Below are 25,375 nucleotides of genomic sequence, written 5' to 3' on the forward strand. Positions count from 1 at the left end.
TGATGATAAACAAAGAATGGAAAAATGTGTTAGAAAGAGTGGAAAGGACAAGAGAGAAAGAGGAGAGAAGAAGGAAGAAGAATGAAGGAAATAGAGCGTGAGATAAAGAGTCAAACCACATTCACTTTCAGGTGAAAGTACAGTTAACAAGGGAAAGCCACCTGCTAGAATGTTCCAGAATAACCTTCTAATAGTCTGGAGGGGAGCAATGTTTGTGTATATTTATCGTCCTGTTTTGTACCTTGTTACATTTGTACTTGGTACAGAGTCTGAAGAAGACCTTGCTAGAAGGTTGAAACGTTACGTTTAATTTGCATATTGAGTTTTTCATATCAAGGAAACAAGTCTTCATGGTGTTATAATCAAATATTATGTTAAAAAACATGCAGTAACATAAAGTTACTACCTAAATCAATAATAAAAGGGTCCGAGGTTCAATACCCCGTGATAAAGGTAAATAGTGCATCGAATTCACTTTAAATTATAGGCCCAGTACCAGATAGCATTCTTTTTTTTTCCTAGTTCAAATAAAATCCTTACGCTTCGTTCTCGTTGTTCAGGGTAAATTTCTCGCTCCAATCTTATTGGATATCCCAAAATCCTTTTTTTCTTGTGTTTTGGGTAACCTTGGGCTACTTTGACAGAAACATATTCTAACAAGCAAGTGTTCTACCCTAATCCCCACGCTACAGCATTCAGTGCCCTGGAGGCAACGCTGAGCAGAATATTAATTCGCTAAAACCGGTTCTACAAGCGACGCATAGCTTCAGAGATTTGACCTTGACCGCGCAGTCCCAGACATCCTTTGTTGTATGGTTCAATCCCTTCCTTGTCCTGTGCTACGGCGTTGTATACCTTTCGCCTGTTCTTGAGTTCTAGTTAACCTTTAAAAAACCGGTTCTTAAAGTCTACGGACGCGTTTTCTAATTGGTCAATCGGGTTCTTTCTTTGTTCTGGCGTTCTGACGTAATTTGACCTTGACCGCACATACCCCAAATTCCTCTGTCGTCTACCTGCGCGGAGATCACCGTCTCCTGTGTAGCGTCTCAGACCACCGTATTTTATAACATATAACATTATTACATAGTACACTATTTTATTTATTCCTTGTTTTGGATGGCGAAGTTCGTGGGTTCGAGTACCGGGACCAGTAGCGTACGCAGGATTTCATCAAGGGGGGTGTTATTTCTAAAACTTTTTTCCAAATTCACATTACCATTGTTTTATTATACTTTAATTAAATAATAATAATCACAATTAATTAATAATACTTATAATTAATTAATTAGCTGAATTAATACTAATAATACTACTACTAATACTACTACTACTATTAAGTAGTAGAGATATACATAAATATAGTATTTATGAAAACATTAGAACGAAATTACTTTCTAGTCATTCGATTTTTAGCAAATCCTGGGAGCATTTTTTTGTTTCTTTGTTACGAAATAATTGTCTGGTCAACGAGGTGAAACATTTCAAGGGTGAAGAAGATCCATAAATACAAGAAAATATATTAAGATAAATTGAAATAGTCAAAGTATGGAACTCATCCAAGGAGCTGCGGTGATCTGGTCGGTAGAGTCTGACAAGTGATATCACGCGGGAGATCCGGATTCGATTCCCGAAATTCGTTGAAATTTTTCCGACCTTTTCCCTGCATAATGTCCCCGATAATTCACATTTGGATTATCTCGCTGTTCTTACCAACAGAACATTTTACAATAGTTAACCTTGTCTAGTCAACAAGGTGAGACATTTTAAAGAGAGACATTCAAACGTGCTGCGGTAAACAATATAATGGGAATGCGAATTGGTGACTGTATTCTTGTCCGCCTAGCCTTTGTCTATACATTAGCCTCTTACAACGTACCAATAACTTTATTTTGTTAATTCTCATTGTTCACACACAAAAAAATACATGTTCGTTGAACACTGGCGTACGTAGAGGGGTGGCCGATGGTGTTCCAGTCCCTACCGAAATTTTGAGAAAATCAGAATTTTCAAATAAAAATCCGTTAAGAGCTTTAAAAAATCAAAATGTGTAAATGCGAAACCTCTTTTAAAGTGAATCCTGATTACCATTTTTGTCTTTGAATACAATTTTAATAGACTGAAAAGCTCCAAAAATACGAAATATTTTATTATGCATCCTGCCCTCCAAAACGAAGCCATGTGCTATCCACATTTACTATTCCAGCCCTCCCGAAAAAAAAATCCTGCGTACGCCAGTGTATTGAACATTGTTGCAACTGAGATACAAAACAACTTTTTTCTCTTTTAAATCATAGTTACCCTAACCTAACCTCAGAAACTCGTGTTTATTTTCAAGGCATCACTCTGAAAGACGCGTGTGTTTGGAATGCTGTGCTTTTCTCCATGCTGCATGGAAATAATAATTCAAATTATTATTATTATTATTATTATTATTATTATTATTAGTAGTAGTAGTAGTAGTAGTAGTAGTAGAAGAAGTAGTAATAGTAATATTATTGTCCCAGATCTTTGACTGTGAAAAATTGTCCATTTAATTTTTTCCACAGCATTTTTCATAATATTTCACAAGCTCAAGGGGGGGGGGGTTTAAACCCCGTAACCCCCCCCTTGCGTACGCCACTGACCGGGACCGTCCCAAATCGTAATTGTGACTTGATCAACACCCATTACCACCATTCCTAGCGTTTAATAAACCATAAAATCTTATTTTCAAAATTATATTATAAACATTAATTATTATCGTTTTACACATTATATACTTTACAGTAATTAACATAAAATCATGTGCATAGCGTTTAGTACTACTAATATATACATATTTTTCATAAAATTAAAGAAATAAAAATTCATAAAAGTTATAAATATGCATATACATAAATATAAATTATTCTAATGATATGCACATTTATTCTAAATTATGCAACTGAATTCTAAATACATGTAAATGAATTCTAAATACATGTAAATGAATTATGAATATTAAACACCGACCGACGTTCAGTCGGATCACATCTACTCAGAATGAATTTCAATTCGGTCCAGGAATATTTTTTCCCGGAAGAATTTCCATTCGCTCCAAGAACCTTTTTTCCCGCATCAATTTAAATACTGTCCAGGAATATTTTTTCAGGAACAATTAAAATACGGTCCAGGAATCTTTTTTCAATGTAACAATAAGCAACTTTTAAGCAACGTACCACATTCGATCCAAGGTAGCAGCATTAATCAGTGAGAAACGAAACGTTCCCATTTGACCCGCCGTCCCCGTTTTGGGCGACTTCCCCGTTTATAGAGAGAAGTAAAAACGATGATAACTTAAATAAAACTCACTCCATGTTCCATCAGTTACTTGTACGTATAATATAAATATGTGAAGATTTTATATTATGTACCAGAAACATAAATAAAACAACTGCAAGTCTTATGTAAGTCTCCATATATATATTTTACTACAATTAATAATCATTGATTTGTATGTAATTTGAAAGAAAATGTACAGCAGAAAATAACTAAGAGTAAGTTTCAGTTACTTTTCAAATACTAGTAACTAGTTATTTTTAAAATGAGTAACTCTAACTCAATTAATTTTTGAACCAAGTTACTGTAACTGTTACTTTTTTAACCAAGTAACTGTAATTGTTATTTTTTGAACCAAGCAACCGTAACTCGGTTACTTTTTGAACCAAGGAACTTTAATTCAGTTACTTGTTGAACCAAGGAACTTTAACTCAGTTACTTTTTGAACCAAGTAACTGTAACTCAGTTACTTTTTGAACCAAGTAACTGTCACTTCTAAAAGTATGTTTCAGAACCCTTGTGTTGGGGGAGTATGAATGAAGTAAGTTACTTTTAAATGACAGTGGCGGCGATTGGGATCCAAAACTAGGGTGGGGAAAGGTGTCAAAACACCGCCACTGAGTGTAAATAACACTCCCAACAGATTATAAGGACGATATAGGAATTGAGAATGTACTCACAAGTTTTATTCCTTTTTCCTGAGGCGTAGAATTTGGATTCCCATCATCTGGCTCCTCTTCGCCACCATCTGGGGTGAATGCTTTGTTTTCCATACCTGCAAGAAAGTTCAAGAGCATATACAATTAAGGAAGGAAACATGTATTGAACTGAAATCAAGAGTGAGCAAACAGTTGTAAACTTGGGCGTCGCCAGAAATGTTTGTAGGAGTGGGGGGCAAGCCATGGTTAAAACTTGAATAATGTAAATAATAAAAATAATTGTTATTATCATGCTTACGGTTATTATTATATAATAATACCTATTATAAAAAACAAACCCATTTTATTTAAAATAATAATAATAATAATAATAATAATTATTATTATTATATTCTTGGGGAACATTTCTATTCGATCCATCAGATGAGTGAATATCCTACAGAACTTTCTTATTTTGGACATATCATATAGTTAGTGTACGGAAAAGCATATTTTATTACATTTTACACACCTTGTTCAAGAGAAAGCTTTAAACGTTAGTAAGAAATTTTAGTCATAATTAGTGTTTATATAGTCCACATAAAAATATAATTTTGGAATTCTGATAATTTAAAACAATTTATTTTCTGTTTTAAATGGTAGGATATGAAAACAAAACCCTTTCATGTATTTTGCACTAAATCTTTTCGACTTAACACCATTTTTACTTTGTTATTCTGTTCGAATAATAACTTGTAGAACTTTTTATTTCCGTTAGTTACTACAAAAATTACTAGGTTTCTTATTTTTTTGTAACTTGTAATAAACGATGGCAATTTCCAGGGTGTGGGGGGGAGGTTCCGACGGACATGTTCAACCCCCCCCCCCCCCCCCCCCGTGAACGGATTTTTCTGAAAATTGTCCACTTCGATTCGACAAAATCCCCGCACAGAGCGCTACGACGCCAGGGGTCCCGAGTTCGACTCCCTGCCTGTTTTTGTTGCTGGCCGTCCCTTCATTAATTTCATCACTCATCTTCATCTTCGCAATTATCCAAAAATGGCAGAAAAGCGAAGTAAAAGTAAACCAAATGAAACCAATCGAAAAAAGAGAAGTCTGACATATTTTCATTGCAGTGATTTTTGTAAGAGAGATTTCAGGACATCTTAATTTTCAAACGCGTGAAGCTAGTACACGTTGTAGGCTCATTTGGAAGATAAACAAAAGACAGCGCCAAATGAAGCGAGAACGTGTCTAATTTGTTCAGGAGCTTAACCAGTATTTTGAAAATGTGTATACTGTTTTGCTAGAGCATGCATGCGGATTCACAAATTTGATAAAAATCAACAAACAATAATCGTGCCTAGGGCGCAAAAATATCCAGCTAAGCTACGGGGCTGCCCTTCATCAAAATCATCGTGTCATGACTCATCTTCATTTTCGAAATTAGCCAAGAGCGGCAGTAAAGCGAAGTAAAATAATCAAATGGATCAATTAATCAGAAACCAGACAGATGGTCCAAATAATACATTTTGTGCAGAGCGGAGAATATGTAAATAAACCTCCAAATATATAACACAAAATTCACAAATATCTTTCCTAACATCGTAATTCGCCGACATTTACAATTTTTCCTTCCCTACATACAAAGGAAGTCCTCCTCCGTGGCCGTGCGGTCTAAGGCATCTTGCTTTGTGCTGCGGCTGCGTTCAGTCTCCGGGAATTTTCGGCCTGTGTATAAGGCCGGTGGCAACCCACCATCGTGAGGAAATTTGTGAGCTCCGAGTGAGTGAGCGTCCCCGACCTACCGTCCCCCTTGTCTGGCTGCTGGCCCAGGGAGGGAGGCCAGCAGTCGGTAGGTAAGCCAGGGCCCAATATTGGGCTGTAGCGCTATAGGATTATTATTACGTACAAAGGAAATAATATGTAATTGCATAAAAGTCCGGATCCTATTGACCAATATATTGCCTCTATTCTATTTAATCTTAACTTGTTGGTTGGTTGGTTGATTTGTTGTTTTAAGTCCACTTTATGCACAGTAAGGCTAATCGGAACTGGACCTACAGTTTAAAGTGGGATCCGAACCACTTGTGCCTCCACCGGGTATCGAACCCGGGACCCCTTGATTACAAGGCGAAGACGCTACCACTGCGCCATCGGGGAGCCCAATCTTAACTTGTGTGGGTTTAATGATTGTAAGTGTACTGTATTGAATAGGTAACCTGAGAATGTAATCATATACAGTGTGTTCCGTTCAAATCTCCCTAATTTCAATTAATTACTCTGAACGAAGTACGCTGAATTGTGAAATAACTGTAACACCAAATGAAAGGCCAGATCTTCAAGTTTTGTTTTCATGACTCGAAGTTGTCCGTTTGCTCACTACGCAACGCCACGGTCGCATAAATAAAAATGGCGACAGTTCAACAACGCGCAGGCAGTGGTGTGGTATGCCGAGACAAAATCTGTGATTGCAACGCAATGAAATTTCAGACGAGTGTACGGAGGAGCAGTGGCGTGCCCAAGGGGGGAAGGGTTGGTGGGGATCATAACCCCACTTTTGCCCATTATTCCTAGAAAAGGAATGAGGAGTCATTAATAAAACAAAATGTAGGTAATCCCTCACTTCCGAACATTCTCGGCACGCCACTGCGGAGGAGTTGCACCTGATGCTAAATCAATTAGGTTGTGGTTTGGTAAGTTTCTAACAACCGGCAGTGCCCTATAACAATCTGGTGGAGATCGCCGTCGTGTGTCGGAGGAAAAGGTGGAATAAATTCGACCTGACCTCAATCCGCTGGACTTCTTCCTCTAACGTTACGTCAAGGATCGTGTGTTTGCGACTCCAGTGAATAACATCCCAGAGTTACAAACCCGCATACGTGATAGGATTGCAACAGTAACAGGGAACATGTTGGAGGAAACATGGCAAGAAGTTGAATACAGACTGGATATTGTTCGTGCTACAAATGGGGCACATGGAGGTGTATTAGTGTGTGGAAAATAAAATTTATGAGTTTTTCTTCAATTGTCTGAAATTTCATTACTCTTTCATACTTTATTTGCTACGATTAATTGAAATTAGGGAGATTTGAACCCAACACCCGGTATAATCATTGACGACAAGGGCGCCTGCAGGATATTTTCTCTGAGGGTCAGCGTCATACAAACTTTTATTATTATTATTAATATTATTATTATTATTATATTGTTACTACTACTTTGTTTTAAAAAAAATACATACATTTGAAATTTTCATGTTCTGTATATCTGTATATAATTTGTATAACTGAATAGTTAACATTAATTCTTGCTGGACAAAAGGCTGTTTTTGTTATAATTAAATCAGTGTAATTTTTTTTTCTAATATATAAAAATGGATGTATGTATGTGTCTATATGTGTTTGTTCCAGCATAACTCTCCAACGCCTGGAGCGATTTCAACCAAACTTGGTACACGTATCACTTGCAATCTCGAAAGAAATACTGTGGGGGTAAGACAACCCTGGCACCCCTAGGGGTGTGGGTGGGTGACATGTAAAAATATTCGAAAACGACCGATATTAGTGTGGAATCCATAGTTTTCGGGGTCGCTAAGATGAATAGTGACACTCCTATTGCCGTTCAATTTCAAGTTCATTTTGCACTATAGTTAGAATTCATTATTTTCCTGTATAATAGATGATTGGGATAACTTAATACCCGGGCAACGCCGGCCAATCAGCTAGTAGACTATAAGCTTAAATGTAGTAGTAGTAGTAGTAATAATAATAATAATAATAATAATAATTGATATAACTTGTGGTCTGTAAGTCACAGAAAATAATATATTTTGTTGTAAAATATCGATACAATTTCACCATTCGAATTTAATTAACTGCGGGCGCTCTTGATTGACGACATGTATTGCATGTAAAATGCTTAATGATGAATATATTTATTCTATTACAATCTACAATGAGATAGAAACAGTGGTATTGAGAGGTCAAACTAGTGGGAAATCTTGAATCAAGCAAGGAAGTACCCAGTGTAAACGAATACATATAATATTACTGCACAGATTACTTACTACTACACACGCACACATACGCACAAGCTACATACCACGCATAAACCAATGGCACAAGCATGATAATAAAGAAGTGTCGGTGGAAACAGTGTCATATTCTCTGCAAGATATGAATACGATCTGACCACACGTATTGATTCAACGATAAAGGAGATAAAAGACAATCGAATGGAGAGTGCATACATCCTCACTTGAATATTTGTCATTCCTGCTATCTATATTAATACCAAACACCTCATCCTGTTCCCCACGGTGTCATTATTTCGCATAACCTTGAATTGGGCTGAAGAGAATGTGGACGATAAAAGACATAGCTCCAACAATGAATCGAGTGTTTCTTCACATCTTCCAGCTGATGTTCTTCAATACGACGACACTTTGACATGCTTCCGGGTCAGGCATAGAATGGGCTGGTTGCCACGTGAGGAACTATTGTGGCTGTATTCAGTTGTGCAGGACATGGGCGTCGCCAGAAATTTTTGTAGGGGGGGACGGGGTCAGGCCATTGATAAAATTTGAATAGTTCAAATAATAACAATAATAATAATTATAAACTAAATATAAACAAATTTTATTTCTAATTTACTATTATTACTATTATTATTATTGCTATTATTATATCCTTGGGGAGACTCATCCACTTGATCCACCATGTTTTTGTTATTATTATTATTATTATATTTCATACAGTTAGTGTATTGAAATGATTAGTTGATCTAAATTATTACTAACTTTTCAATCTAACACAGTTTTTACTTTCGTTATTCTGTTCCAATAACTAACTGAACTTTATATTTATGTTATTAACAATAAATATAACAAACGTTCTCCTTTTTTGTAACTTTTGTAATGAACGATGCCAATTTCCAGGGGAGGAGTCTACTGACCTATTCCATTCCCCCTTCCTTTCTCCCGACGCCCTTGCTCCAGGAACAGGGGTACAAGGGTAATTGTGGCCCCTCAAATTTTAAGACCCCCATATAGCCCACAGTTCACATTTTAAACCCTGGAAAGTTGCCTCTAAGTGCTTACAGTTTGTTTGATTTAATTTTTGTTATTTGGCGTTGCTTTTCTGACACGTTTGGCTAATCGCGACGATGAGGATGAGTGATGTGATGATAGACATCCATGTCATCTTTCCAGGTGCTGCTAACTCGGGCTGCAATTCGCTTGAACTTCCGGCCCTAACTCGAGATTGACCCCACGGTTGTAATTCAAATTTGAACGCTGCGCGTGGTACAGTCCCCTCCCAGCGGCTGTGATTTCTCACTGGCGAGAAAAGATTTTATATTTATCGCTGGTGAATCCCGAACGAATGATATTTCCAGGTGGTTGCCTGCTTTGGTTGAAAGTAGAAACCTCTCACGGCCTGGCGTTTGAGAAACACTGCTCTAGGCTACTACATTGTGGTATTGGATAGAACAGTTGTTCCGTGCTGTTGCAAAATAATTAAGAGGGCAAAATTATGTTCAAAAATGAATGTAAGATAATGACAAAATATGCTAAAATTTAAGGCCGGAAGATTTGCACCTCTAAATGTTAATTTGTAATTTTAACAGTTTTTTTAAAATATTTTTATTTATTTACAGGTCCAAAAGTTATGTAATTCAGTTTAAAACCATGTGTTATGAAGAAAAATTGCGTGTAATGACTATGGCCCGGACTTTTAGGATTTCATAGACATCACTTTAGGCTTGATAAAGAGATGATTTAGCCCTTTTTAGGATTTTTTCCCTACCGTATTTTTATTGAAATCAATTACAAATCTTTGCATTTACATGAGCATCATTACTGCACATATTACATGTTTACTAAACTTAAAACATACAAAAAACACAGTTTTCAGAAAATACAGAAAATAATAAAAATTTAAAACTTGTCATTGTTAAGCTATTTCTTTGTAATGCCAACTTTGCTTCCCTTTTCTTTCTAATGCTCTTTTCTTTCTCTCATTTCCATCCCCCCTTCTGTGTGTGTGTGTGTGTGTGTGAGAGAGAGAGAGAGAGAGAGAGAGAGAGAGAGAGAGAGAGAAGGAGAGAGGGGGGGATGGGGGCAGAGAGAATACGTTTTCATATTGCCGTACAGTTAACAATGTGTTTACTCTGATGAAACAAAACAAGGTTTCAGCATTTTTTTTTTACATTTATTTAGCTGAAAAGTTCAATTTAGACTTTTTAAGGATCTTAACTCCTCTTAGCCATTTTTAGGACCTATATGATTCATGTATTTCATTAAGAAATGGCTAAAACGAAAATATATGTTAGAATAGTGACGTTACGAAATAAGGAATAAAATAGGTTAAAACCTGAGAATCAGGGCCCTAGTAATGACACAGGATGAGACACCTGTAATAAATGTACACATACACACACACACACTGGCGTACGCAGGATTTTATTTCGGAGGGGGCTTGGATTTAAAAGATGTACATTACATAGTTGCGTCATATTTCGTAACCACAATTAACTTTCGATTTAAACGTTGTTCGAAGACAAAAGTGATAATAGGGGTCATTTTAAGGAAAATCAGCATTATCACTTTCATTTTCCCGAGTTCTTTAATGATTTCATTCGAAAATTATGATTTTCATAAATTTCGGGAGGAGCTGTAGCCCCATCAGCCCCTCACCTGCGTACGCCAATGCACACACACACACACACACACACACACACACACACACACACACACACACACACACACACACACACACAAATATATATGTGTAATAAGGTGACATTTTTACCTCCCGCAAATCAGAGACCTTCTTGCACCACTGATGAAGAGGACAATATAGGGATGGAAAAGGAAAACGAATCGAAAAAGAAGTGTTTAAGACTGCAAGAATTTTATGATACGGCAATACTCACACGTCTTTATAACCGCACCGAGTGAATATCAAAATCCTGAATCCAAGATATTTCCATCTCTGAACGACAAATGAGGAACACCCACTTCACAAATAACCGTAACATTCTACAAAATATCCACTAATTCTTACTGGATAAGCAGGAGTGTTTGAGTTGAAGATAAGCTGATTGGATAGCTTCGCCGGTGCATGATACGATTAATGTCGGTGCGTCAGCACATGCGTTATCTGCTGCCATCAGCTGATAAGGAGCAAAACCCCTCAACACTATCTTAATTTGATTTCGAATATATAGTTATGTATCTAAGAGGCACTCAGCCTTGACTTTCCAAATTGGACAATAATATTGGACAATAAATCCTTGTTGGGATCACGTATACGTAATAACAATGTCAATAGCGTTTCTTTTAGAATGTGACCCCCCAAAATTTTTGATTGATCTGGTTTATTGTATTTCGGTTTTCTGCCATTTCGGGGGATGACGATCATGAAGGGATACGCTCAAAGAACACACATGCCTAGGCCAGGATTCGAACCCAGGACCCCTAGTGTCGTAGCGCGCTGTGATAACAATTTCGTCACATTAACTCTTAAAATCTTGGCTCAAATTCTTAGTTTTTCGTTAGTTTTTGCTGTAATCAAGGGGTCCCGGGTTGGATCCCCGGTGGAGGAACACAGTGATTCGGTCCCACTTTAAACTGTAAACCAGTCGCGATTAGCCTAACTGTTCATAAAGCAAACTTAAACAATGATTCAGTAGTTGGAAACACTTCATGTGAGGAAAGGCTGAAATGGTGCTCAAGCCACAATCAATAAATATAATGTCCTGAAGTGGTGACCTCGATATTACATACATTTTGGCGAAACTGCTAACGAAACTATTCTAAAATTTCCTCTTGCGATAAGCAGTAGGTAGAAACAAGAAAGGAAGTACTTACGATTTCGTTTCCAGGTTTTCCTCCGCTAATGCTATCAAAATATTACGTCAAACAAACGTGAAGCGTGCACTTTGAGATAACAGAAAAGCTCGACCGGATTTTGCCTGGCTGGGGGGAATCATGAGCAGCGCCTTGTGGTGCGTATCACTTCAACCACCTGGCTGTAAACAAGGTCGTATTGACAATGACCTAAATTCGCTTGCCATTCTTGCCTTGCACCGAACATACGTATCTCATCTGCGAGGAAGATCATGCAGTTACACGTCCTCCCTTCCCCGCCAACTTTCAGTCATCGACGCAGAACTTTCTTCTTTCCGGAGACTCAATCTTCGCCAAGAAGCTTTCAGTGTAGAACCAGGAATCGAAGGTTGAACCTCGGTTCTAGCGATATTTTCATTCATTCATCGTTGCCTTTTCGGTAACCTCCTTGTTTTTAGATCTTGTACTTCAGGAAGATTTCAAACCGAAGATACGAATGGTAGAGGAGAGAAGAGTTTACAGGATTCTTGTTGGAAAACCTGATGGTAAGAGACCTGTAGGAAGACCAAGACGAAGATAGACCTAAAGGAAATAGGTAAGGACGGAAAAGACTGGATGGATCTTGCCCAGGATAGGGATAGATGGAAGGTTTGTGTTGCTGCAGACATAAACCTTCGCGTTTAAGAAGGCTAGAGTGAGTGAGTTAGATACAACAGGCGTAGTATTAGTAGTGCAATAAAAATTAAAGTAATTGCTGGCATAATTGTTCATGTTGTGAGACACGTGTCGCTTTCAAGCGAACCCTCAATAAATGATTTGATTTGGTTTATTTTACTACGCTTTTCTGCCATTTTCGGCTAATGTCGTAGATGAGGATGAGTAAAAGGACACTCACTAAGAATATCCAAGCGCAGTCCGTCATTCGAACCCGGGGCCGCTGGCGGAGGTTGACTCTCAGTTATCAATGCAATCTTTCGAACCGACTAAACACAACAAGCTGCACGTGTCGCCTCGGTCGATTGTTCGCGCACGCGCAGTGAATGTTTTACTGTAGGACTGAATGGGCTCGTGTCACTTGTAGCTTTGGTGTGAATTTTCAGTGTCGCTTCGGCCTGAAAACTTCTTTTGGGATCTTTCACACCGAAGCGACACATATCGCTTGAGGATTTCACCAATCGAACGCAGGCTTGTGAGGCTTACCACGCTGCTACGGTGTGAAATATAGTTCTTGATTGGCTCGTTGCCAACGACATGTATCCTGTGTCGCTTCGGTCTGAAATCTCCATGTCAGCGTAGGATGTAATTGATATCATCATCTATCTTGTTTTTCCTGGTTCTATGCCCCATTAACCATTCCTGCTAGTGACTAGAAACGGAAAAGATTTATCATCATTGGAAAGAAAGTCATGTTTCTTCATCTTCATCTGACAAATAGTTTTATAAATGAGTGTGTACTAATCTATCTTAGTAACTGTACAGGAGCCACGAAGCAAGACAATCCAATGTACTAATTTTTTATGAATCTTCCCAATGATCCTTTATTCCTCGTTCATATACTTCATTATTTGGCGTGGGGATATCTACATTTATAAGCAAAACCAGTGCAGTGGTGCACATATAATGAGGATAACTGGTATTTATTTGTGTTCTAATTGCTAGATTTTATTTGATTACTTCTGTTTGATAAACAATGTTGAAATTCTAGCTATGTCACTATCTTAGAAAAAGTAGTCTTAGAATAGACAAGGAAGGAAAAGGCGCACGAGTGATAATGCCCAGTTAAGATTGCATGCTAATAAAGAGTCAATGACACAGAACCATTCTTTTTCTTCGTTTTGGCTATTTCCGAAGATTAGAATGAATGGTGAAGCAATGGAATCACAAACATTTAGATGAACGAGACGACACGAATCCGGCGGAGAATTATGCTGACCGTGACTAAGTCGCCAGAACCTCGCTAGTCTGCAACAATACAATCAAAGGTGCACTATGTGGAAGTGAGGTTGAATTGTGGGTGTCTGCAAAGGATCCCCTCTTCGTTTTCGTGGCTCGCTCTCTTGCAACAAACCAGAGTTCTTATAAAGGTCCTGGAATTTTAAATAAATTCAATTCCGGTCCAGGGGACAAGATCAGCAAGCATAAATGGGTTCTGGACTGTAAAGAACCTTTTAATTTGTAAAGTATTTCAATTTGGTCCAGGAACCTTTTCTGGATCAATTTAACTACGGTCCAGGAACCTTTTTTTCCAGATGAATTTAAATAGGGTCTAGGGACCTTTTTTTCGAATCAATTTCAATACGGTCCAAGTTCCGTTTTGAAATGAAATAATACCCAACTTGGACCGAAATTAAATTGTGCGAGAAAAAAGGTTCCGGTCCTGTTGCGGAACTCAATAGAACCCATTAGAACTTTAACAACCCTGAATAACAATACGAATGATACAAAAAAAAAAAAACGAAAAATATAACAACACCAAACTAAAAGAACGTTGCTTCTCAACGCTGAGTGTTAATTTAATTCGTTTGATGTATTTTGTTATCGATGACGCCATCGACTGGTTGCTTGGAATACACAGGAGAGTCTGCTTAAGTTTTCCTTGTAGTTAATGGCAGTGGGAAAGAGACTAAATACTTCACGTATTATGTCGTAAACCTTGACACACACTCACTGCATCATCACACGCCTCCTCTCTGTTGAGAACCCACAACGAGACTATATTCTAACGCAGAATATTTATCTACTTCCACAATATGAACATAATTTAATAACATTTCCAGTTGATACAGAATGACTAGTTTCTGCTGAACTTGCTACCATGCAGCATCTCGGCAAAATATAATATTTAGCAGCTTGCCCATTTAAGCATCGTAAGCAATGCTTACAAATACAAAATAATAGTACATACGCGCGGCGAAATTTAACCTATTCAAATGTTAATCAAAGTGGCTAGCTTGTTGTGGTTCTAGTATAGGTGTGTTTCACCTACGTCACAACTGTTGTATTGTGGCTTCGAGCAGCCATGATCGAGGACAGTTCTTTTAAGCAAACGGAATTTAAGCGGGCGGGCGGGAGATACTAACACAAGAATTCGTGATTTTAAACAAACGTGTAGTTGGTGCAGATGTAACAAAGGCTACGTTGTGGATATTTCCTTGCAAACGACAAATTAAATTGGTCGCAAACATGGCGGCTGTGCGCATCCTGACGTCACATGAAACCCACCTATTCAATAATGTCAACAGATGCCGTGGTAAGAAGAAAGGCACTTGCCGCTCCGGCCAGATACGATAGCCCTCATTGCTCCCGTGTAAAGCAAATAATTGCAAGAATTGACGTTCTGACGTTCAGAGTGCTGTGTTTAATTTGGCCATATCTTAATCAGCAGGAACATCATTATCAACTGAAAATAACTGTAATTGTGTGATTGAAGACTTAGTAAAATAGTTTAGTGTAAGACATTCTAAAGACAAACTGAACATTTAGAAAACATTTATTTATGATGTCTTCACACACACACCTACAAACGCACCCACCCACCCACACACACACACACTCACACACACACACCCAAACCCCCTCCCCCCCACACAACACACACACACACACACACACACACACACATATATATATATATATATATGTCTCGGTGCCTCGTAATATGTCTTCTTGCATTGATATCATTACTACAAAATCTCGGATTGAGTCTTCAAGTGCAATAAAACCTGACGAATTGTAATAAAGCATGTATGTTCTAAATTTAACATGGAAAGAAGCCTAGGTTGCATGCCTTAAGCGAGTTCACGAAACTCCTTTCACCTTAGGATCCAGAAAAGACACACAGGTGGAAACAGAGTTGCCAAATTTAGCGCCACAAATTTTCAAGTTAACAGTTACTTTACGACACTTAAATTCTTGATAACGTTACTTATATTGCAAGAAAGTAACTCGGATACAGTTAATTACTTTTAAAAATAACTAGTTAAAATTAGAATTCTTCAAACGTGTAACCAGTTACTTCCAAACACTGAATATTTTCAGGTGCTCAGAAACAGTGAATTTTCATTTAGAGAACAATTTCAAGCTTTCAGGCTTCCAATGGGGGGAAAATACTGCTAACTGGTGCAAGTGTGTATTTGAGCCTCCGTGTTTAAAATGACGTTTCCAAGTTTGCTTTATCAGATCACTGTTTCAACGTTAAGCACGTTGTGTACACTTCGCAACATCTTATTTGACCGCCCCGAAAGAATTCTAAGTCCCGAAATCGTAAACTTAGCAACATTGCACTTCAGCTCCAGGTGAGAGTAGCCAACTTTGAGTAGGTCCTTCCACTAGACGAAAAACGCTGCGGTGATAGGTTTTCAATTTAACATTTTCCATGAACTTAGAGTCTATAAACATCTATTATAATACACAATCAAACAGAAATAATAAATTGGAAAAAGAACCTTGAAGGATATTTACGATTCTGCTTGCTCGACTTGAAATTTGGGGAGTTTGAAACACTGAATAGAGTTTTTCTCCACCTGGAGGAAATTGCCATCAAGTTTGTGCAGAAAGAAGCAAATTTTTGAGGAGTTTATGATACATTTTGTTTACAATACCTTGCATAATATCGAACAGTTCTCAAAAACATATATTTTTCACGACTTGTCGAGAAAATGTGCTTGAAACACAGGAAGGTGGGAGTCTTCATAAACGTCAACATGTTTTTAAGAGTATAACGTTATTAAGTTAACGTAGAGCTGTTGGTTAGGAGCTGCTATCCTTATTCTTTATCAAGCGTGAAAGGTCGCGGGTTCAAATCCCACCCTCTCCTCTTTCCTTTTTTTTTGTTTGCTGAACAGATACCGTTGATATTAGAGTATTTAAAAAAACAATCCGATGCACACTTGAGGAACGTCCCTTCTGCGCATATTTCCCCTTACAAGTTGGAGATTTCGAGGATTTAAAGTTAAAACTTTTCTTTTTAGTTATTGTTCATATGTTGTGTTAACACACACATCATGATCAATTCACAAATCACATACAGGGTGGGAAATAACCTTTTGCTAGGGGTCTGCAGGAAAAAGTAACAACAATTAAGAAATTATGGTAATACCAAATGTTTACTACGACAATTGTGGTTACAAAAACAAAATTAAAAGTCAGTTCACGACAGACCACTGTGCTTCAAGGCAAATGCCAAAACCAAGACCTTCTTCGGCGAAGTGGCATTGATTTCGTCAGCAGTTCTGAATGGCCGGGTGCATCACCGGACCTGAATGCAGCGGAGCACTTTGGGGCTATTCTGAAGGACGCAGTTGAGTCCTTGATGATAGTGGAACGCGGACCGGACCGCTATTCCCGGCCAACACTCCTTGCACATCTGGAACAAGTCCTCCGTGACATGGAATGGAATACGGACTGTTTGCGAATCTTCTGAGCTCCTACCCTGATCGTCTTCGTGCTGTGAGAGAAGCAAACTGCGGCCATACTAACTTTTAATTTTGTTTTTGTAACCACAATTGTCGTAGTAAACATTTGGTATTACCATAATTTCTTAATTGTTGTTACTTTTTACTGTGGACCCCTAGCAAAAGGTTATTTCCCACCCTGTATATGTATTCAGGATGCAAAATGTAATGTTATTTAAGCTATGTATTGTTTGTTCTTCACTGACACCTAAAATATTGATTATTTGATTTCGATATACTAAAAACAGATATACAGTTATGTTAAGTAGTGATGTAGTGCAGTACTGTAACAAAGGAGAGCGTTTAATGAGTTCAAATTGCTAAGATTGGTAATTTTATGTAATAGTAAATCGCTAATTAACATAAGTAAATTGTTATTGCGACGGAGGCCGATTCATTAAGAAACTACTAATAAGTATTTATATAGTGAGTGACAAACAAAAAATTCAAAACCTCATAATGATCGCTAATTCCTCACTGCTTTGTATCTAAAATGTTTGTCTTCTTTGAACAGAAAGTACGAGTATCAGATATAACAAACTTTCCAATATTCGAAACCACCATTACAGACTTAGCTCTATGTAACTTGATTCTGCGCATTCCACGTGGCATGTGACTTCCTCCTATCATGGAAATAACTTTCTCTTACTATTTCCGATAAACTTTACACCCAACGATATACTCCTGAAAAAAACCTGCCTATGTGGAGAATCGAACCTACGATCTCCCTCGTAAGAATCAAGCACGCTACCTCTTCTCCAGGTAGCTCGTTAAAATTTGTTACCAGTTTGAAGAAACCAATTCACACATAATGTCATATCTATAATTTCCTCATGGCAATTTTCATGAGGAAACTAAAAAAAACTAAACTAAACCCACAGCGCTACAGCCCTTTGAAGGGCCTTGGCTTACCTACCGACTGCTGGTCTCCCTCCCACACTGTTCCTCCGTCACCTGTTATAGCGTGGAGCTCTCAGACCAGTGTTGGGGTGACGGGTGATCAGCCCGAGGAACACCCAGCCGTTATTGTAGGTCTTCTTGACCGGGTTACGCTCACTCACTCGGAGCTTCCCAATTTCCTCACGATGGTGGGTTGCCACCGGCCCTATACGTAGGCCGAATAAATTGCGACCAGAGCCGGATTCGAACCTACGCCGTCCCGCAGCGAACGATCTCAAGACGAGTGACATGAGGAAACTAATTCAGATAAAATCGAGAAACGCTGAAAGGGAAAAATGATGAACATGTCTATTGGCGTTTTGTCATATTTTGTAAATTGTGTAAAAATTCCGTGTTTTGAACAAGAAATCGTTTAGTTACGAAGTATTTTGTTGTTTGTTTAAAGTAGGAACAGGAGAGCGAAAAGGAGTCATTTGAACCAGACCATGTTTGACAAGAAACTTCAGCTTTTTTTCCAAAGACTGTATGAAAAGAGAGAGGAACTTATGAAATATAAAATATGTGTGAAATTAAAACAATGGAAACCTTGAAAGATAATACTAACGAACTTCAAACTATGAAAAACATATTTTCGTGGTTGAAAACTCCAAGTCATTTTCGAAATATGAACTTGATGTTTTTCTTTATTATGAAGTGGAGATATGGGACGATACGATCCATCAGCAAGAAAATTTTAATTAAGCTACCTCCAACTTTTTTAATGGTCATAATTACTAATTAGAATCCGGAAGTTGATGAAGTTAATTTTTCGGCCTTTTTTGGCTTTTAGTTTATTTGTCAGTATTCTTAACAGTTTTTGTTGCATTTTTACTTATTTTTGACGTTTATTTTTCTCCTCCCCTGTTGTTTCGTGCATTTTAAATGCATTCACTAGTAAAACTTACATATTTAGATTTCTTAACATGGTACTTTTAGCAAATTCACCATGAATCGAAAATACGGTCAAAGGAAAAGCATAAAGTTATTCTTAACTGAAATGTTTGGCAATGGATTAAAATACTTTGTGTGAAGATCTACTTTGAGGTTCTTTTTCTAGACACTATTATCGCTTTAATCTGTAGTTTTAAAGTAAAATTAGTCACAATATTAAATGCAATTCCACTCTGGTATACGCGAAGCAGAACTGTATTTTCGGATGCTGGCCGACTACAGTATCATAGAAGGCCCACTCTGAAAGGAGATGAATTGGTTGATTTGGTGTTTTAAGTCAACTTTATGCATAGTATGGCCAATCGGGACTGGAACTACAGTTTAAAGTGGGATCCGAACCGAGTGCATAAAATAACTTGAACCGTGTGGTGTAGGGGGATCGTTTGCTTATGGAATGGAAGGTCATGGGTTCAAACCTACTTCTTTGCAAAATATTTTTCGGGAAGTAAACGGTTTTGGACGAGAATCCTTATCTACGATTCTTGGATATTTCCGTTGACATTTATGCGATTTATGTCCAGCATTTCCGGATGCAGAAAGTTGACATGTAAGTTCTTAATATGTGTTAACTTATAACAGCTGAATGAAAGAAAGGTATTTCCTAAAATCCTGCCAATCACTGAGAGATTAAAAACATTAGTAGAAGCATTACTTGAGGCATGCACAGTGGCGACGATTATGGAGTGTGGAGGGGCAGATGACCCCGCACTATGCTAAACATTATCTACCAAGGGAAAGAAACTGTCCTTGCCCCCCTCCCCCACCTTGCCCCATCAGTTTTGAAACCCAATCGCTCCCACTGAGCATGCATCGCATAAATATTTACAGTAATATCATATAATATTATATTACGTTATTAGAACACTTCGTACTCGGTAAATCAAAAGGAAAAAATAATAAGGAAAGGGTGGGATTTGAACCTACGATGTTTCGATCTTGACGAAAACAGTAAAAAAACGAAAGTGCTGTCATCTAACCAACTACTCCAGGAGATTGCTAACAGAAAGCTCGGTAAAACACGTTAATCTCAGTTGAAGCAACATTGTGCCGGAGTTTCGAACCATTTTTCGCCAAGAACGTTTGGTGTTGTGCAAGGTATCTTTACTAAACATATCGCATAAAATCATCATAAATTTGCCTTCTTGAATTCAAATGTGACCGCAATTCTTTCCAGGTGGATGAGAACCTGTTCAGTGTTTCACGATGCACATAACATAACCCACAGCGCTACAGCCCTTGGCTTACCTACCGACTGCTGGTACCTACCCACACTGTTTCTCCGTCACCTGTTATAGCGTGGAGGTCTCAGACCAGCATTGGGGTGACGGGTGATCAGCCCGACGAACCCCCAGCCTTTGTTGTAGGTCTTCTTGACCAGGTTGCGCTCACTCACTCGGAGCTTCCCAATTTCCTCACGATGGTGGGTTGCCACCGGCCCTATACGTAGGCCGAATAAATTGCGACCAGAGCCGGATTCGAACCTACGCCGTCCCGCAGCGAACGATCTCAAGACGAGTGAACGCCTTAACCCGCTCGACTACGGAGGAGGACTCACAATGCACATACATTTTTCTATTTTCAAATTCAGAACGAAGAATCTTGAAATATTTTCAACATTCTTATTTCTACTTAACATTTTTGTCTACTCATATATTTTATTACTGCTTTAGGGTATCTTTACTTTATGGAATGTGAAAGAATGAAAAATAAATCACGAGCGTTTTCATTCAGGAAGAAGAAATGTTGCAAAGTTGGCTACTCTTAGTTGGCTCTGAAGTTGCTGCCAAATTTAAGAATTCCGGACTTTGAAATTTTTCAGGTCAAATAAGATGTTGCGAAGTGTACATAAGAACTGATACGATATGTAGATATGAACTGTATACATTCTGTCCTTTAATTTTTGTTGGAATTTTATTTTATTTATTAACTAACTTATTGTAACTTTTTAACACAAATAAATTATGATCTGTTGAGCACGCCAAAATTTATTCTTTGTAACATGGGTTCAAAATGGATGTCAAAATTTGTTTAAAATCCACTTTATGCTCATGGTATGCTAATCGTGACTGGGTCTAAAGTTTGAAGTTAGGTCCGAACCATAGCGTAGGGCACTGAATTAAGCTTTTTGCTTTGGGGGGGGGGGCGTATTTGGGATTTCATTTTGCTTCTTTTTTTAAAAAAATAATCAAATTTGTATGTGTTACCAATCAGTAATCTCAACTATTGACTTGCGGTTCTAAGTATCTCAGAACATTGGTCCTAAGGTACATCATTAAATCTTATGATAACATTTAAATGTAATTTATAAAGATTTAGGCTATTTACATCCTAATAAAATCTCAACTCATACACAAAACCAGCCATCGAACTAGTAACACGAAAACTTGACGAAGTTTCTATTGGCACGCTCAAACTTAATGTCTAAACAACCTACTTACAAGTTTCTTCTGAACACTTTAAGGCGAGGAGGGACAATTTCCCCTAGGTCTTTCTCGCTGGAGCAGCTGCCGATCACTGTTGCCAACTTCGATCTTTTGGAGCCAGATCTCACTCTTTCGTGCACTCATTTGACTGTGAACTGTGGCACCCGCCCTCTGCCCCACCATGATGCCACCACTGGCTCCGGCCCATAAAGACCAACCTTTGCCACGAGTGTACATTTTGCACGTGACGTGATATTCATATAGAGGCTGCGTCACCCCCCCCCCCCATCTTTCCTCCCCCGTTTTGTTATATATAGCGCTGTGGCTAAGGTGAAGATGACAATATTATCATCCGGGAATCCTTTATTTTCGATTTCATATGAACATCCTTGGATTATTGAGATAGGTGATGCCGCCAAATCTAGGCGGTGAAAACTAAGAATAAATTGCCATCACTTTAAAGCTAACGGTAATAGCAGCACCCCCACCCCTCTGACACCTAAAATTACCCTAGGAGGCACTTCATTTTTTTTTTTTTTTATTTGATTTAGTTTATTTTACTTAGCGTTTTGTGCCTCTTGGCTAATTTGCGAAGATGGGGATGAGTGATGAAATGATGAAATTGATGAATGGACATTCACAAACAACCAAGCCCGACCGGGATTCGAACCCGGGACCCTTGGCGTCGCAGCGCGATGTGCTAACCACTCGGCCACAGGGTCGGGCCGGAGGCACTTTATGCAGCCTTCGTTAATCTAGCTCCTTCAAAGTCATCTTTAGCTCTATTACTGGTGAAATGCAGCTCTTTTATGCACATCAGGTTTGGCAACACTGCCAGGGTGGCCGTATGAGGCAAGGAGAAATTATAGCGCCTTGAATAACGTAGTGTTGAAAACGACCCAAGAAACTGGTTCCCCGAGACGATGACAAGTAGATGGCAGTGCGATCGACCCAGGTGCTAATTTTGTTATCAAAGTAATGCGGCTTAGTTAGTTTTTGGAATATATCGTGTAGATTTGTTTCTCTAGAAAGACGGTAAGTGAATTGATGGAAACAGTTATATTTGTGGAGTGATTTGCAGTCACGAAATGGCATTAATTTGGAAAGAAAAGTAAAATAAAATTAATAAATAAATAGCATGCGCAACACACGAAGAAACATCGCAATGTGATTCCGGACGTCAAGTCTTGGACTGTGTATTAGAGTTTATTTTTCTATGTTATTAGAATTATTAGAATATAAAAAGTATCCTGAGAGATATTTCATACCGAGGCGACAAACCACAAGTGTCGCTTGAAAGCGAGCAGTCGGAAATCAATGCAGCCTTTCGAACCGTAGGGACAAAAGCTCTGACAGCACCGTTTCCTCAAGGAGATTTTACACCAAAGCGACACGCGACAAACGATACGAGGATTTCACACCAAAGCGACACGCGACAAACGATACGAGGATTTCACACCAAAGCGACACGGGTCATTCGGTCCAAGGCAACTTTCATACCGAAGTGACACATGTTGCTTGGAAACGAGCCAATCAAGAGCAACATTTCACATCGTAGCGGCATGACGGGAAGCACAGGCCAGCGTTCGGTTGGTGAAATCCTCAAGCGATAAATGTCGCGTGCTGCTTGTCGCTTTGGTGCGCAATCTCACTAAAGCAAGACACTCATTGCATCGCGTATGCGCGAACAACAAACCACGGCAACATGTTGCAAGCTATTGAGGAAATGGCCCAGTTTGAGCGACGCAGAAGCGACAAAGCGACACGTGTGGCTTATCGTGTCGCCTAGATCTGTTGTTGTAATGTGCGGTTTATCGTGTCGCCTATCTGTTGTTCGCAAACAACGCTTACTAATAGACTGAAGGCACCATGTCGCTTGTCACTTAGTTGGGAACTCCCCCTGTAGCGCGTCGCTTCGGTCTCAGCACCCTTCCTTTAAGGAGCTTTCCGACCGAAGTAACAAGTAGTACGCGAATACGCCATATGAACGTGTCGTTTGCTGTTTGGACCCTCATGTGCAATGAATGCTATTTTACAGTCTGGAAGTGTGTGTCACTAGTGCGACAGTGTGAACATCCCGTGTCGCTTGTCCCATTGGTTTGAAAGTTGCCTTACACTCATGTCGATGGCACTAAGAAAGTTTTGTGGGGTTCCCCTTGTCGTTTCATGCAATCATCATTATCATCATCGCCGCGATTAGTTTAAAGCGGAAGAAAAAGAGACAGTAAATATCAAAAGTACAAATGCTTCAGTGTGTATATCTTTAAAAGAAATGATGATGATGATGATGATAATAATGAATCTAATTCATACACAAAAATTTAGTTGCCAAGAACATTCCACGCGTATTTTTTCTCCCGTATTATTAACGAAAGTATGACGATAACAGGACGTGGTCGACTGTCTAGAATGTTCGTTAATATCTTCGCGACCACTGTACTAAATATCATAGCAATTATCACATTCATAGAAATGCTTCATGTAAAAGAATCAGACGTTGCAGCGAAAACTCCATTTACTTCCATTATAAGCAGTCGAACACCAAGCACCGGGGTCGACACCAGCGCCTCTAGCGGATCATTTTCGAGTGGAACCAGCCAGAGAGCGCAGAACCATGCCGTTTTCCACACTACGTTATTCTAGGCGCTGTAGAGAAATGCATTAGGTTTATGGGACCATTATTTTATTCGTTCTCTCGGGAATATCAAACATCAAATGACGTAGAAAAATACATAGACGGAAGAAAGAAAAGGTTGAACTATGTCATAGTAGTAGGAAAAGTCGAAACTCCCATTTGATTAGCCGTAACTTCAAGTTGATTTCCTATAAGGAATACATGGGACGGCTGAACAGCACCAGTGAATCACAGACGTGCGGCGTTTCCTTGTTCCGTGACAAGGCGTTTCGTTCAACTTGCATGCGCGCCGACTACGTGGGTGTTCCGGGGCTCGAGCACCCACATAAATAATCTTGTGGGTGCGCTGCACCCACAAGATTTTTAGTTTGATAAAAACAAAATAAAATAAATATTTCTCACTTGCCATTATCAAAAAATAATAAGCAATTAAAACATTGAGATGGAAGTTAAAATTTCTAACCTCTAAAACATAATTGTTTCAAAAGTGTTTGTGCAAAGGCAACCAAGCAACACATTTCCCCCTTCCTTGCCTGTCTCTGGCCAAGTCAAAGGCAGTCCCCACAATAACAATGGAACTAAATTGTATTGAATAGAATCCCGTCTTTTCGGCTTGCTTTGATGTGTCCTTACAAGTGACACGCTACAATACGCCCACTCCATTCGTCAACAATTGTTTTAAAATAACTACTTGCCGATATTGAGCACTAATAAAGAATAAACCGAAACACAAGGAAGCCGATTGTGACCGACTACCACAATAGTTGATTTTTCTTCTTTTGTTTGTTTCAATCAGATAAGAGCGGCGTGGTTTACTATTTCGGTGCAGTTGTTTTCATGTAATCTGGATTTTTATAGTTTTGTTTGTTCTCCGAGAGACAGTGGCTTGTAAGGACGCGGGAGCTTAGACTGTAGACTGGGAAGTTCTCATTTTCAGAAAAAAGGGGTGTTACCGTGTTAATAGTGAGTACAAATAAGAGGGTCTACTGACCGGATGCGTGGAGCAAAAGCTCTTCCCCGGGCCAAAATTTTCGCAATTTTCAAACGTGGCACGGGACGCGTGTGGAAAGCTGAAACACAATATTGAGTATTGCTTCTTTACATACTTTCGAATTCGAACAGTAGGTTTGCTAGTCGCTATGGATAAATTCGTCATACGTTTGTCGTCGTCATCACAGGTGGATATT

At 38.7% G+C, this 25,375-nt stretch overlaps 1 protein-coding gene across 3 annotated transcripts in view; it reads right to left on the bottom strand.

Moving 5' to 3' along the window:
- The window catches only part of LOC145998703 (putative transporter YutK), a 176,988-nt gene that overhangs the window by 125,686 nt on the left and 25,927 nt on the right, over nt 1–25,375 (bottom strand). Inside the window, exons 1-2 of one of the 3 annotated variants that reach the window (XM_083135189.1) lie at nt 11,809–11,918; nt 3,978–4,072 (exon numbers count right to left, since the gene is read on the bottom strand). In XM_083135189.1, the coding sequence (XP_082991315.1) occupies nt 3,978–4,070 (93 nt within the window). In that variant the 5' untranslated portion in view covers nt 4,071–4,072; nt 11,809–11,918. Of the gene's footprint in view, nt 1–3,977; nt 4,073–10,871; nt 10,974–11,808; nt 11,919–25,375 lie in introns of those variants that run through there. The other 2 variants (XM_083135188.1, XM_083135187.1) reach the window with 2 other exon arrangements.

The sequence above is a fragment of the Lepisma saccharinum genome, chromosome 14, assembly GCF_977018435.1.
Source record: "Lepisma saccharinum chromosome 14, izLepSacc3.1, whole genome shotgun sequence".
Classification (NCBI taxonomy): Eukaryota; Metazoa; Arthropoda; class Insecta; order Zygentoma; family Lepismatidae; genus Lepisma; species Lepisma saccharinum.